At 40.1% G+C, this 14,046-nt stretch overlaps 1 protein-coding gene across 2 annotated transcripts in view; it reads left to right on the top strand.

Annotated features, from left to right (window-relative positions):
* Nucleotides 1-7,287, top strand: part of COPG1 (COPI coat complex subunit gamma 1) — a 40,341-nt gene extending 33,054 nt beyond the window's left edge. For both annotated transcript variants that reach the window (XM_042452108.1, XM_042452106.1), the window contains exons 22-24: nucleotides 3,127-3,265; nucleotides 5,262-5,360; nucleotides 6,766-7,287. In XM_042452108.1, coding sequence (XP_042308042.1) covers nucleotides 3,127-3,265; nucleotides 5,262-5,360; nucleotides 6,766-6,896 — 369 coding nt within the window. In that variant the 3' untranslated portion in view covers nucleotides 6,897-7,287. The remainder of the gene's footprint in view (nucleotides 1-3,126; nucleotides 3,266-5,261; nucleotides 5,361-6,765) is intronic.
* Nucleotides 7,288-14,046: the final 6,759 nt, after the last annotated feature.

Here is a 14,046-nt window from a genome sequence, read left to right as displayed (position 1 = left end):
AGAAACTGGAGCGTGTCCAAAGGAGGGCGACTAAAATGTTGAAGCGTCTGGAAACCATGCCCTATGAGGAACGACTTAGGGAGCTGGGGATGTTTAGCCTGGAGAAAAGAAGGTTAAGAGGTGATATGATAGCCCTGTTTAAATATTTGAAGGGATGTCATGTTAAAGAGGGAGCAAGCTTGTTTTCTGCTGCTCCAGAGAACAGGACCCAGAACAATGGATGCAAGATACAGGAAAAGAGATTCCACTTAAACATTAGGAGGAACTTCCTGACAGTAAGGGCTGTTCGACAATGGAATGCACTCCCTCGGAGGGTGATAGAGTCTCCTTCCTTGGAGGTATTTAAACAGAGGCTGGATGGCCATCTGTCAGGGATGCTTTGATTTGGATTTCCTGCATGGCAGGGGGTTGGACTGGATGGCCCTAGTGGTCTCTTCCAACTCTACGATTCTATGATTCTATGACATTTTAAAGTCAGGCTTGTTTTACATAATCCTGTGCAGTTTTCCTCAATAGAGGCTGGTTATCTGCCCAGCAGCCTCAGTTGCTTCATGTAAGGTCTTTTCTTTCTTTCTTTTTTCTATTTTGAAAAGCAGACTAGAGAATACAACTTGAATCCTGTTCTCATCTGTTCACCTTGTGCACAATGCCACTTTATGTCTCATATTGGGAGAAAAGTGGAATATAAATTAGTTAGTTTTTATTCTTTATATTTTCCTCACTGCCAAGTATCTGGCCATGACAGTCATATCCACTTCATGTGCTACTTAAAAAATACTACTCAAAAATAATTTCAATATTTGTAGGAAGGACAGAAAGTTGTTCAGCCTCCATTTGTTCTGTATGAGGAAGAGATACACCTAAGTAACACTGTGTCATGTTGCTAAAATCAAAGGCCAGGGCTGGCTCAAGTTAATTTACCTCCTGAGTAGGGATGCCATATCCCGGTTGCCACCAGGAAAATCCCGCTTTTGGGGCCCCCTCCCGGTCACAGCCTGGTTTGGCCCCCACCCATGTATTTGTCCCGGTCCAGGGCCCGCTCCTGCGGCCATTGCCGCTGCCGCTAATGCGGCTGGCCGTGGTTCCAACCCACCTCCTCCTCCTCTTCCTGGAGTGGTGGGCAGCGCCAACCCACCTCCTCCTCCGCCTTCCTCCTTCTTCTCGGCGGCAGCAGTGCTGCTGCCTCCGCCAGCGCGCCTCCCGCACCAGGGCTTTCTCGCCTGCGCATGCGCAGGGCTCTAAAGCAGGAGCTCGTCCCCTGCTTTGTTGCCAGCCAGCCATTGGCCTGCTGGCCAAAGGGGACAGGCTCCTCTGCGCGTGCCACCCGGGCCTCAGCAGGGGCCAGCGGCAGCACACGCACCTGCCCTGCTTCCCTGTGTGCGCACGCGTGCGAGCCTAAAGAGGAGGAGGAGGAGGGGGGGAGAGCAGAAGGAGGAAAGGTGAGTCAGTGGCCATTAGGTCTGCCTTGGTTTTTGGGTTTTTTAATTAATTTTTTAAAATATAAAATACTTATTTTTTATTTTATTAATTTTTATTATTGCTTTTTTATTTTTTTCTCATTATTTTTATTATTAAAAATATACACCCCTGTCTTGATTTTTATTTATGTTTTCATTATTTTTATTATTAAATATATAAATATGGCCAGAAAGGGAAGTCCATTTCTGCCATCTGTCTAGGAATAATGCCAAAATGTCCTCCATTTTGATCATGCCTTAGAAACATGCATTTAGATTAACATTTTTTAAAAATCATCAAATTTTTTGCATGTTCTACATTTTTATTAAAACGTGTCCTACATTTGAAATGTTATCCTACATTTGTCCTGGTTTGGAGGTCCTGGCTTATGGCAACCCTACTCCTGAGACAAAAAACAGTCTTGAGGAAAAGGAAGGATATAAATAAAGTGAATTACCCTCTGTCCCCATTTCAACACAGAGAAGCCAACTGGACTAGCAGTTGAATCTTGCATCCCTACTGCAACATGAAGGTGTCTTCTGTAACATTTGGAGGCAGAAAGCGAAATAAAGAAGTATAGAACAGACTGTTTGCCGAGACAGGGAAATGGCTGGGATGGAGGGCACTCTGGAGGAATGACTGGGAAGCTTTACTTCCAGTTTTCAATGTCTACCACTTGAACTTAGCTGAAAGGCCAAGAAGCAATATGGCAAATAAAAGTTTTGAAAGGGTGGTGTAAGCCTCATCCATGAGTAGGCTTGTGCGCACAGTGTCATGGTCTGAGCAATTTTCCCAGTTCCCCAGGGAATATCCTGCAGTTGAATCTGTTGTACATAAAAATGTTCATGTTGAAGTACTTTGCCTTTGTATTACGTATGTTACGTATGTAAGGAATAGGTACTGTGCCTTCCACCATAGGAGTACCAATCCAATGAATACATGAATGACACCTAAGTTTCAGTACTTAAGCTGGTGTATAACCAGAACATTGTGGAGTTGTTACCTGATAAGGGACTGATCCTGGTACCTGTACCTGCACAACACTGGCTTTATTACAGAGCTATGGCCCCACCCTAAATACAGGCAAGCCCATAATTTTACTGATTTTATCTGTAAGCCGCCTTGGGTCCCTTCGGGGAGGAAGGCGGGGTATAAATGAAATAAATTATAATAAGCTTCATGCGTTTGGCTCTTAAAGTTCAGTTGTAAAACCTGGCTCTCCTCTGAACTGCATCAAGCATGAAAAACAAACTGTTCAAATGTCCTATTTGTTAAAAAAAATTCTACTGCTGAGTTATTTTGCTTTCCTTTTGCTTTGGGAGGACTCTCCACCAAGCACTTTTACCTTGGCTTGTTCCATTTTCAATGAAGAATTTTTCCTGTACTGTAGAACATTGCATGAGGAAACACCAAGTGCTGTTCAAGCCTCAGTATTATAACACGATGTGTTGCTTTATAAACAGATACTGCAGCAGGTGAAAGCAGTTTAGAATAGCTACAATTGGTGTTGTGTGAGGAAGGAGGTACTGTGCCCTGCACCACATGGAAGATGCAAGAAGGGGAGCAATGCTTTGAATTTAAAGTGAATATAGTCATTACTCTTACAGGAGCCAGTGGTCAAGCTTGATTGAGAATGATATTATACTTCATTTTTTTCTCCTGTACTAGCTGGAAGACATTGAGGTGACCATAGCAGATCACATCCAAAGGGTTCTGAAGCCCAACTTTGCAGCAGCCTGGGAAGAAGTTAGTGATGAGTATGAAAAAGAAGAGACTTTCACATTATCCACTGTGAAAACACTGGAGGGTAAGGGAACAATTCACATTAGCACAGCTCTTCATATTTCATTTTCTGAATTTTTTAAAAATGTTTTTTCTTGGATTGTTACATTATTTCCCTTACATACAGTCAGCCCTCCATATCCATGGAATCTTTATCCATGAATTCAAGCATCCACAGTTGAAAATATATTTTAAAAGTATAAATTCCAAATAGCAAACCTTGATTTTGCCATAAGGGCCACCTTTTTACTATTTGATTGTATATAATGGGACTTGTGCATCCACAGAATATGGTCTCCATGGGGAGTCCTGGAACCAAACCCCATCAGATAACAAGGGCCCGCAATATTTGGTTCTGTGACTTGAACTTGATAGTCAAGTGCACAACCGCTAGAGACTTCTGGGATAACATTAGGGCATAGCAGATCAGCTGCTTGGAGAGGCCCCTGGCCGCTCCGGACCCAGTTGACCCCTGATCAGCGCAGGACTACAGTGACCCTCTCTAGAAAAACAGGATGCTGGCAGGAGAGGTTTTTTCATTTTAATGTGTTTATTCAGTTTCAAAAATGAAAAATATATAAAAAATAAATCATAAAATTATATCTTATAGTTTCAAACAAGTAATTTCAGCATACATCATAACACATTAACTTCCCGTAGTTGAATTCATTTTGTGCTGAGACTATTCCTTTATATTCAATACCTTCAGATTGTCTAGTTTTATACCATTGTTTCTCTGAGAGATAATTATATTTCAGTCTTTTATATTTGACCATTTGTTCTTTAAATTGTTACACATTTCTCATACATCAATATAGTTATAACCATCTTGTCTTACAATAGTTACTTATTGGAGACCAAGCCAGTTCTATCTTCTTTATCTTAATCTTCCTGTTACTATATCTAAGCATTGCATATCCAATACTTTCCATAACCAATAGTCTATTAATGGGGTTTCTTTTTTCTTCCACTGGCAGGAGCAGCTTTTTGCTGCTCCTTTTTGTGCTAGCTTTTCCATGCTTAGCTCACCCTTGGCGTGGCTTCTGGCTGCTTTGGGGGCATGTGTTGTCTGCATGCCCCACCCCCAAAGCAACCGGAAGCTGCTTTATTTGGCCCTTCTGCTTCAGGCCATTGTTTCAATGTACTCATAGTATATCTCCATTAAAAGTGTACAAATGATTTATATATCACAACACCAAAACTAAATTAAAGCATTGCTTTCAACACCATTCTTGTAATGGGTAGAGGTTAATTCTGAAGAACTGAAAAATCATTCTGTCTATGGGCAAAGAAGAAGTCAGAGTTCCACAGTCCATGGGAGTGTTTTGTCAGAGGACAGGGTCAGAGATGTTTGTTCTGGAGCAGAGGTAGCCCTCCAACTCCCACCAGCCTCCATCTTTGGCCATAGTGGAGGGTCATAGGTTTCCTTCTCCTATTCTTGATGGAAATAAAGGAATAGATTGACAGTTTGCTTTTTAATATGGGTGAGGGAGAAAGAGACTTTCTTACACATGTGTGTGAAAACTAGTGAATCGTAAGAAACAGTAATAAAGACAATGTGTGTATTACAGTTGGCCCTCAATATCTGCGGGGGGGATCCATTCCAGATTCCCCCCGCGGATACCAAAATCCGTGGATGCTCAAGTGCCATTGTTCTCAATTGTGGCACGGCCACAATAGGAGACTATGGGACTTTGCCGCCCCACCAAAGCCAGCCTCGCCACTCTCACCATGATGGGCGGGAGGGGACTGCCTCCTCTTCCTCCTCCCCCTGCCACCTCTGCAGCCTCCTCCCCCCTCTGACTCTTCTTCCTCCTCTGCTACACTTCCCCACAGCTTGCTGTCTGCAGATGTTGGGATCTGCAAATGACAAGTCCACAGATACAGGGGGCCTACTGTATAGCAAACTGTTTTGTTCCTCTAATGAAAATTATGTATTTGGCTTTCATGTCTTTACAAATACATGTTTAAAAATTATCACAATTTTTTTTAAAAAACTACCCCTATATTTATTTCCACAGAGGCAGTCAGCAATATTGTGAAGTTCCTGGGGATGCAGCCCTGTGAGAGGTCAGATAAAGTACCTGAAAACAAGAACTCACATACTTTGTGTCTAGCAGGTGAGTTGTTCTGGTGATTCTTGTAATGGGTAGAGGTTAACTCTGAAGAACTAAAAAATCATCCCTGTCATACCTTTCAGTGCACTATCCCTTTCCTGAATGAATTGTACAACCAAGAGAAATCTGCCTATGTGATACCAGCTTAACAGATACTTCTCCTAAAATTACTTTTTCTTAGCAGTCAAACAGTGTGCTACAAATGCTATGAAACAGTTCATTCTCCTGGCGTTGAATTAAAGTATGATAGCACATTTAAGATTATTTTAGTTGTTGGTTTAATTTCTGAATGAACCTGAGTGATTTAAATAAGCAGTGTTAAAGAGCCATCATCAGGTAGGCTGGAAGCTTTTTCCCCCTTTCTTTATTGTATATATGTGTTTCCCCTTTTTTAAAAGTCCTAAGAAAAAACATGACTAACATTAAACATATGTTTTTAGGTATGTAAATGTGGTAATTATTGGTTTGGTTGTTTTAGTAAAAAAAAATTTAAACAAACAAAACAATTCATTCTTTCTCTCACCCAGGTATGTTCAGTAAATAGGGTAGTACCATGGATTCTAGTAGGATGGCATTTGTAGTTCCATGGATTCTAGGAGTTGCTCCTTCTCACCTGGCCTCTCTATATTGACATTCCAGCAGACCCATTCTCCAGTTAAAAAACAAAGATAATACCTATTCCCCATAACTTCTCTCACTTCCATTACCTGGCAATGGCAATGTGATGGTATGGCATCAAGGCAGAACAGTAATGTCCTTCTGGAAAAAATAAAGTGTCTGGAAAGCCCCTTATACTATTTGATTATAAACTCCCATCTAAACCCATGAAGAGGCTACAGTGGTGTGGAGAATCAAGTCCCACCCAGTATGGTTAGTGGTAAGGAACAGAGAAATTTCAGTCCAAATCTTCTAGAGGAACAAATGTTCTCTGCCTCTGGCATAAGGAGGCATTCTTCTCTGAAGCCAGGAGCTGCATGCTGGTTCTTCATCAGAACATATCTGCCATTAGCTGTAAACCCTTTTTGCTGAACAAAAGGAGGTTAAGATAAAATAAGTCTTCCTAGCTTTAATACTAAGATAACCAAAACATTATCAATGCAGTAAGTATCCTTAATAGTCATTATAAACATTATTGGGTTAAATCCAGGATTAATGCCAACTAAAGCAGAGTAGACCCACTAAAACAAATGAGACTTTTTAGTAACCATTTAACATATCTGTTGATTTCAGTGGGTCTGTTCTAGTTGTGAACAACATTAGATTTAGCCCATTAAAAAGTATCTTTGAAATATTAGATAATTCCTTCTGGGGATAGTAGAAATGGTTCTAAACCCACAAGCTGATGAGTGTGTTTTTGTCTTGTCCATTTATACCTCACTGTCTTGTCTGTCTTTTATGTCTCCTATAGGTGTGTTTCGAGGTGGCCATGACCTCTTGGTTCGCTCACGCCTTGTCCTAACAGATGCTGTGACAATGCAAGTCACAGCACGAAGTGGAGAAGAACTTCCTGTAGATGCCATCATGGCTTCTGTTGGCTAAACAGGTTTTAGGACTTTGCATTTCAGACTCCGAAGCTGAAGAAGGCTATTGGAAATCTCTTTCCACTATTCTGGACCTTGAGAGAATAATTAGAATGTGGACATCTCCTCTTTTTCTAATTTGAAAAAAAATGTGTGGGTTTAAAACCACAAGATGGTTTGTAAGGTGTGATAAGAGGTTTTATGAAATATGGAGTAGGTCACTTTTTTTCATGATTTTTAGGCCCTTTGAAAGAGTGTCCCCTTTCATACTAAATTTGCAGGGCTTCACTGCTTAAGGATCATAAAATTGTTTTCATCAGCTCTTTTTGTGATAATGATGTGTCATGTCCCCTTTGGTCTGTGAGAACCTTTACAATTGGGGAAGTTTCTATGTGTTTGTTTGTTTTTTTTTTAAAATCAATACAAAATGGATAATAGAAATAAAAGCATTACCTCCGTCTCAGTAATTAAAAAGGCTGTCTTGCTTTCTCAAGAATTTGAAATAAGGGTTAAATCCATCTGTTAGTCATACTTAAAGCTGAATAATTGAAATCAGTGGGATTTAAGTTAATTGTGCTTTAAAAGTCCCATTCATTCAATTTGGTCTGCTCTGGGTAGGGATACTATTAGATTTGGTCTTAAATGTTTACAGCTGATGGTTCTTGCCCAAAGACATCCCCAAACTTCAAATCCAACTCATGATACAAAGTAACGCTATACACAAATATGCATAGGCTGCCTCACCAACAGTGTTTGTCATCTAAAAAACTGCTTCTGAAACATCTGATTAACAAAGGAGGCAAGAGATGGGGCAAGGAGGCACCTTTACAAATATACCTCTTGTTCCCTCTTTGTCAGGGAGTCCAATTGATGGATAATTTGAGGGGAATTGCAAAAGAAAAAATGTTTGTGCATCATTCTATTCCTTCCTCTTACCTTGTTTCAAATCACCCTTTGCCAAAGTTTTTTTTCATGCTAAAATGAAGAGGCATTGGACTACCATAATATGTACCCTACACCTAATATATGGCTTTATTATTATTATTATTATTATTATTATTATTATGGTAATTGCACAGTGTTTGGAAAATGGAACGATCATACAAATTGCTGATAGTCACATTTTTTCATCTTCCTAAGTGCAACTTGTTTTAATAAGACCCAGAGTTTTTATGCAGTGACTGTTTTGCTTGATTTTATAAATGCTAATGCTGTGCTTTATGCTACTCTCCACAGTTTTGTATATAATAGGTGGTGCCATTAAACAGACTCTTACATATGGATGGCTTAGTCATTATGGCTGTAAAATGGCAGGTGATGCCGCATTACATGCCTATATGGCTGTGGCAAAGGGGTGGACAGCTTATAGAAGTCTTTATATCACCTCTAAACTCTCCCTGAATTGTGGAGTGCTTATTTAATTGTATTTTAATTTGTTTTATGTAATCAGTTTTTTAGATGTTTCTTGTTTTAGCTTCATTGTTAGCTACCTTAGGTTACATGTCAGGAGAAAGGTAGAATAGTTAGTTAGTTAGTTAGTTAATTAATTAATATTGGACCCAAGAAAGCTCACAAAAGATGCTTTAAAACAACAACAATAAAACAGTACCATTTTAAAACAATTAAAATACCACATTAATATAATAGTCAAAAATGGGAAATCCTTAAAAATACTAAGTTAAAAATATAAGTCCATTAAGGACATACTATCCAATAAGAAGCCTCCTTACATACATACATACAGGCCTGTTACAGACTGCCAAAATAAAGCTGCTTTGGGTCTCTTTGGAGGTATGCTATTTAATTGATGCATGGGTCCTAAGAGTCCGGAGGTCACACCAAAGCCAGACTCCATTCCTAAGCACTGGAGTGCAGCTTTTGGTGCAGCTTCCAGATTCTTAGGATGCATGCATCATTTAAGCAGCATACCTCCAAAGAGACCCGAAGCAGCTTTATTTTGGCAGTCTGTAACAGGCCACATACATACATACAGGGTGATTAAAAAAGAATAGTGCAAAATCCTATAAGAACAGCTTTAATTTTTGCTGAAGTTTTACACTCTTGTTTGCACTCGTATTTTCTGCTCTTTCCTGTATTCTGTCTTCTCACAGCTTATTTTGAATACTGTATTTGGTTTTCATGGCTTGCACCATCTGCTTTTATAGCTGTTGCTCAAGTCTCTGTTTACATGACATTAGGTTGGCCTCCACCAGGAAGATATCTCCTGGATTTGCCAGCTTGATTGTTTTTCTGTACTCAGCTAATGGAAAGTGTGGCTGCTTGTGTTCTTCATGTATTTATCTTTTTAACATTTTGTTATGTAGAGAGCAGCTGCACACACCTGCATAAACCAGAAAAATAAAAAACACAGATGGTACATAAGCTGCTCTAGAATATGATTATGTTATGAGCCCAGTATGACAGCTGCTTTAATAGCCTACAGGGGAGAGAACAGGTGATACTAACAATAATGAGAAGCAAGGAGTAGCAGTTAAGAGGCAAGAAGTATAGTAATCTCCTAGAGATGCTTGGGGCTCTGGATTTCCTGCATCAAGCAGGGGATTAGTCGCTCAACCCCATCCTGTTATTCTGGAGATAAGTAGGTGATCTCAATCAACCAAAATTCCTGGTGAGCAACTTGTAGATGTTCTCACGTTAGACTGTATTTCCCATCATCCATCGCCATTGACTGTGCCAGCTAGAGCTGATAGACTCTGCAGCCCAACATCATCTGGAAAGCTACAAAGTGCCGACCCCTGTTAAACCTTGCTCCCAAGCCCTTGTTAGTTCTGCCTCTGGCCCAGAGCTTCTGGACCAAGCTGTGAATTTCTTCATTTGAGGAGAAATCACCTCAAAATGTTGTTCAGAAGATGTGTGTGTGCGTGGATTTGGGTTAACTGATCTGTTATTAAACATATTTATAATGAATATGCAAAGAGCTCTTGTAGCACCTCTGAGACTAACTGAACGTGAGAAGCATGAGCTTTCATGGACTTGAGCCTAGATGCATCTGAAGAAGTAGTTTCAAGCTACAAGCTTCTTTCTTTCAGTTAGTCTCAAAAGTGATACAAGATCCCTTGGCATACTAACACAGCTATGCCTTTATAATGAAGTTACATACAACTGATGTAGGTGCTCTTGGATGATCTTACTGTGTATGTGAAAATTTACATTAAAGAACATTTTCTTCTAAAAATTTCCTTCTATACTAATATACAAATGCAGGAAAATAAACATTTTCATTTATAATTGCAAATAGATATGGTCCCAGAAACTGTTTTAGTAAGAGTGTTTAGACAGAGAGTATCTAACATTTCTCAATATCTGAAACCACTTTTTAAAAAATTAAAAAATCAGACATAGTGATTTGGCAGCATAATTTGATAGCACTGGAAACAAGCCCCCTAAGCTGTTCCAACTATAATATGCACTATAGGCTTTAATTAAATTAATGATTTTTGCCAAAAGTAGATTTCAGTTTATTTCACAGATGCAAGTGGAGTTTGTGGTGAAATTATTCTAGGGATCAAGTTTTTTTTTAAAAAAAGATAACTCATTTTCTATATTTCTGAATGTCAGGAGCTATTAATTTCCCCACAAAACCAGAAATAATGCAGTTTGACACCCCTTTAACTGCCATGGCACAATGCAATCAAATTCTGGGATTTGTATTTCCTTTAGATATTTATTTAGCCTTCTGTCAGAGGGCTCTGATACCTCGATAAACTACAAAACCCAGGATTTCATTACATTGAGCCATGGCAGTTAAAGTGGCGTCAAACTGCATTATTTCTGTAGTGTAGAAGCAGCCTTTATCTCAGATTTCTGGCTATGGCTTGCCACCAGTCATGTGAGGCTGTTTGCAGGGAAACCTTTTGTAAACTATATCAAATGAGACTGCAAATTCCTATATTGTACAACTCCACAATGGAAGTGAGTAGAACAGAAAGGCTGCATTCAACATGTGGCTCGGGTACAAAATCTCTCCCTGGAAGTCCAGGCTGTCATTGACAAGGTTCTCATTTAAGCACCGAGTTAAAACCTAATAAGCTTTTGGGTCTTACTGACTCCAAACCAGTTATGATTTATTTGTGTGGGTTATTAATGTTGTTTTTACACTGGTGATTATTGTAATGATTTGCAAATGATTGGTTTGTATTAATTAAAAAAATGTCTTGTCAGTTCGTAGAGGGTGGGTTACAAATGTTAACAAGGAACAAACCAATATCTCTATGCATTTTGCGGAAAACTAGCTTAAAGGGAAGAACTTTAGAGCTATCTAATGCCTTTTCTCTGCTTTGTTCATTACTTGTGATTAATTTTTACTGCCTCATTCTGTACAATGAGAATGACTAGTCCAAAACTATCCAGAGAGTTCCAGATAACTGAGGTTCAGTTGGTACTGCATGTGGCAAGCAAGTGTAGCCTTGTTTTGTGAGACTAGTTCCCAGAATTCCCTGTCAGAGAGCTCTGCAGCCACCATAAACTACAATTCCCAGGATTCCCTAGCACTGAGCCAGGGCAGCTAAAGCAGTCTCAAACTGGATTATTTTTGCAATGTGTTTTGAATCATAGAGAACAACACATGCTTCCACTATGCCTAGTTCTTAAGGTGTGGAAGAAGCTTCTGTGCTATTCTTTTGCTGCTTCAAATTTTGCTTTATGCACAGAAATAGAACATGTATCTGAAAACACAATGTCACACATGCCTGTGTTGACAGGACCTCAGCTGTGTAAAATTTCCATTAACGCTAAATGGTGTTTAAATTAACATGACATGAGAATGGGGCAATGTTATTATACTAACCCTACTTTTCATATGGCTGAAGAATGTGTTAATTCTGCAGATAAGACCACAGTTCAGTTGCCACCAAACAAGTCTCATGGGTGGTTTATATAAGCCATCAGATGGTCTGATATTAATTTTACATAAGATTGTATCTTCTCCCTAATCTTAACTATTTAACAAAGCTTCACTGGCTGCTTTGACAGGCAAAGGTGTTAAAATCATACAGATGAAAAAGTGATGATGCTAGAATCACAGGCCTACATTTTGTCTCAGTTGTTACTTCTGTTGTCAGTTTCAGATGGTCTGAAGTGTTGTTATCCAAAAAGTTGGGAGACCTGGGGTCCCCATCAACAGTAATAACGTATTTGGGGGATTTATTTGCTCAGTGACAGACTGAATAACCTGTGTGTTTTTACCTGTATAGTGGTCTGAAGTGTTGGACTATGACTTGGCAGATCAGGGTTTGAATCTGTTCAACCATGTAAACCCATTGGGTGACCTTGGGCAAGTCAGATTCTCTTAGCCTTAGCATGGCAATGGCAAAACCCCTCTGAAGAGGTTTGGTCAGAGGGGGTTTGCCATTGCCTTCCCCTGAGACTGAGAACATATGACTTGCCCAGCGTCATCCAGTGGGTTTCATGGCCAAGCAGGGAACCAAGCCCTGGTCTCTGGAGTTGTAGTCCAACATTCAAATCACTATACCACACTGGCTCTCTACTTCAAAGCAGGGTTACAAGTGTGAAAACTGGAAACAGCTCCTATACCTTTAATGGTTGTATAAAAGAGGGAAATTCAGCAGCTTTTGCTTCACATAAATTCAGCTAACAAGCACAAGCAACACCTGCTGAAATTCCTTCTACATAACCATTAAAGGTATAGGAGCTGCTTCCAGTTTTTACTCTGGCAACCCTACCTAACAGTATTAGAGTCTGGGCACTGGAGGGACAGGATTAGTCAGCCTGCCAAGGCCCAGAGAAGGGGCAGAAATGGTATCCTTAGCCTTCATGAAGTTCCCCATGGCTCTGGAGACTGCAGTGGGCTCTAAAAGGTGGTGTGGCACTCTTGACTGGTTGGGGGGAATGAGAGGGGGGAAATCTTCTGCACACCCTCCAATAAGTATTTGGGGATAACTTTTGCATTTGGTTGCATCCACACTGCAAAAACAATCCAGTCTGACACTACTTTAATTGCCATGGCTCACTGCTATGGAATCCTGGGAAATGTAGTTTTGACACATTTAGCATTCTGTCAGAGAGCTCTGGTGCCACAACAAACTACAAACCCCAGAATTCCATAGCATTGAGCCATGGCAGTTAAAGTGGTCCCATACTTTGGATCAAATATTGCTCATAATGAAGACTGCAGGCAATAAATTAGAAGACTAGGACTGAGATTTAGAGATTTTGTAGCACTAAAGAAAGAAGTTGGCAACATGAGCTTTTGTAAAGTTAAGGTCTGCTTCCTGTGATGCATTTTGAATCTGGACTGGGAAGGGCGGCTATGAAAGAACTGGGCAAATCCTAAAGCGTAAAGATATAACTCTGAACACTAATGTCAGCATTGTCCAAACCACTGCTTTTCCCATCACCATGTAAGGATGTGAGAGCTGGACAGTGAAGAAAGCAGATAGGAAGAAAATTAACTGAAATGTGCTGGGGAAGAATGCTGAGGATACCGTGGACAGGCAAAAGGACAAACAAATGGGTCCTTGAACAGATCAAGCCCAAATTCACCTAGGAAGCCAGGATGTCTAAATTTTTATGCTGTCCAACTTTGGCACAGTGCAGGGGTTTGAGTGCTGGACTAGTATTCTGGAGACCAGAGTTCAATTCCCACTCAGCCATGGAAAGCCCCAGGGTGACAATGGACATGTCACACACTCTCAGCCTCAGAGGAAGGCAATGGCAAACTACCTCTAAACAAATCCTGCCAAGAAAACCCCATGATAGCATCACCTTGTGTTGCCGTGAGTCAGAAATGACTTGAAGGCACACAACAACAAACTTCAGCCACATCCTGGGTGACCAGACCTCCTCTATTTATAGGACATGTCCTCCATTTTAACCTTCTGTCCAGAAGGAATTTCAGAATGCCCTCCATTTTGAGCAGGATTAAGAAACATGACTTCTTTATATTTCTATTGTTTTGAGTTTTTCTTTGGTCATGTCCTCCATTTTCATTGAAGATCTTCCATTTTGTGGTGCCTTGTCTTCCTTTGTGGTTACGAATAACTGAGACCAAGCTTGTATTTGCCCTGGAAGCCAAGATGATTGAGACTATCATACTTTGGCCACATTGTGAGAAGACATGAATCATTAGAAAAGACAATAATATTAGGAAAAATGGAGGGAAGTAGAATCATAGAGTTGGAAGAGACCTC

This window comes from Sceloporus undulatus, chromosome 2 (genome assembly GCF_019175285.1).
Source record: "Sceloporus undulatus isolate JIND9_A2432 ecotype Alabama chromosome 2, SceUnd_v1.1, whole genome shotgun sequence".
Classification (NCBI taxonomy): Eukaryota; Metazoa; Chordata; class Lepidosauria; order Squamata; family Phrynosomatidae; genus Sceloporus; species Sceloporus undulatus.
This window is presented reverse-complemented; position numbering and strand designations above follow the sequence as displayed.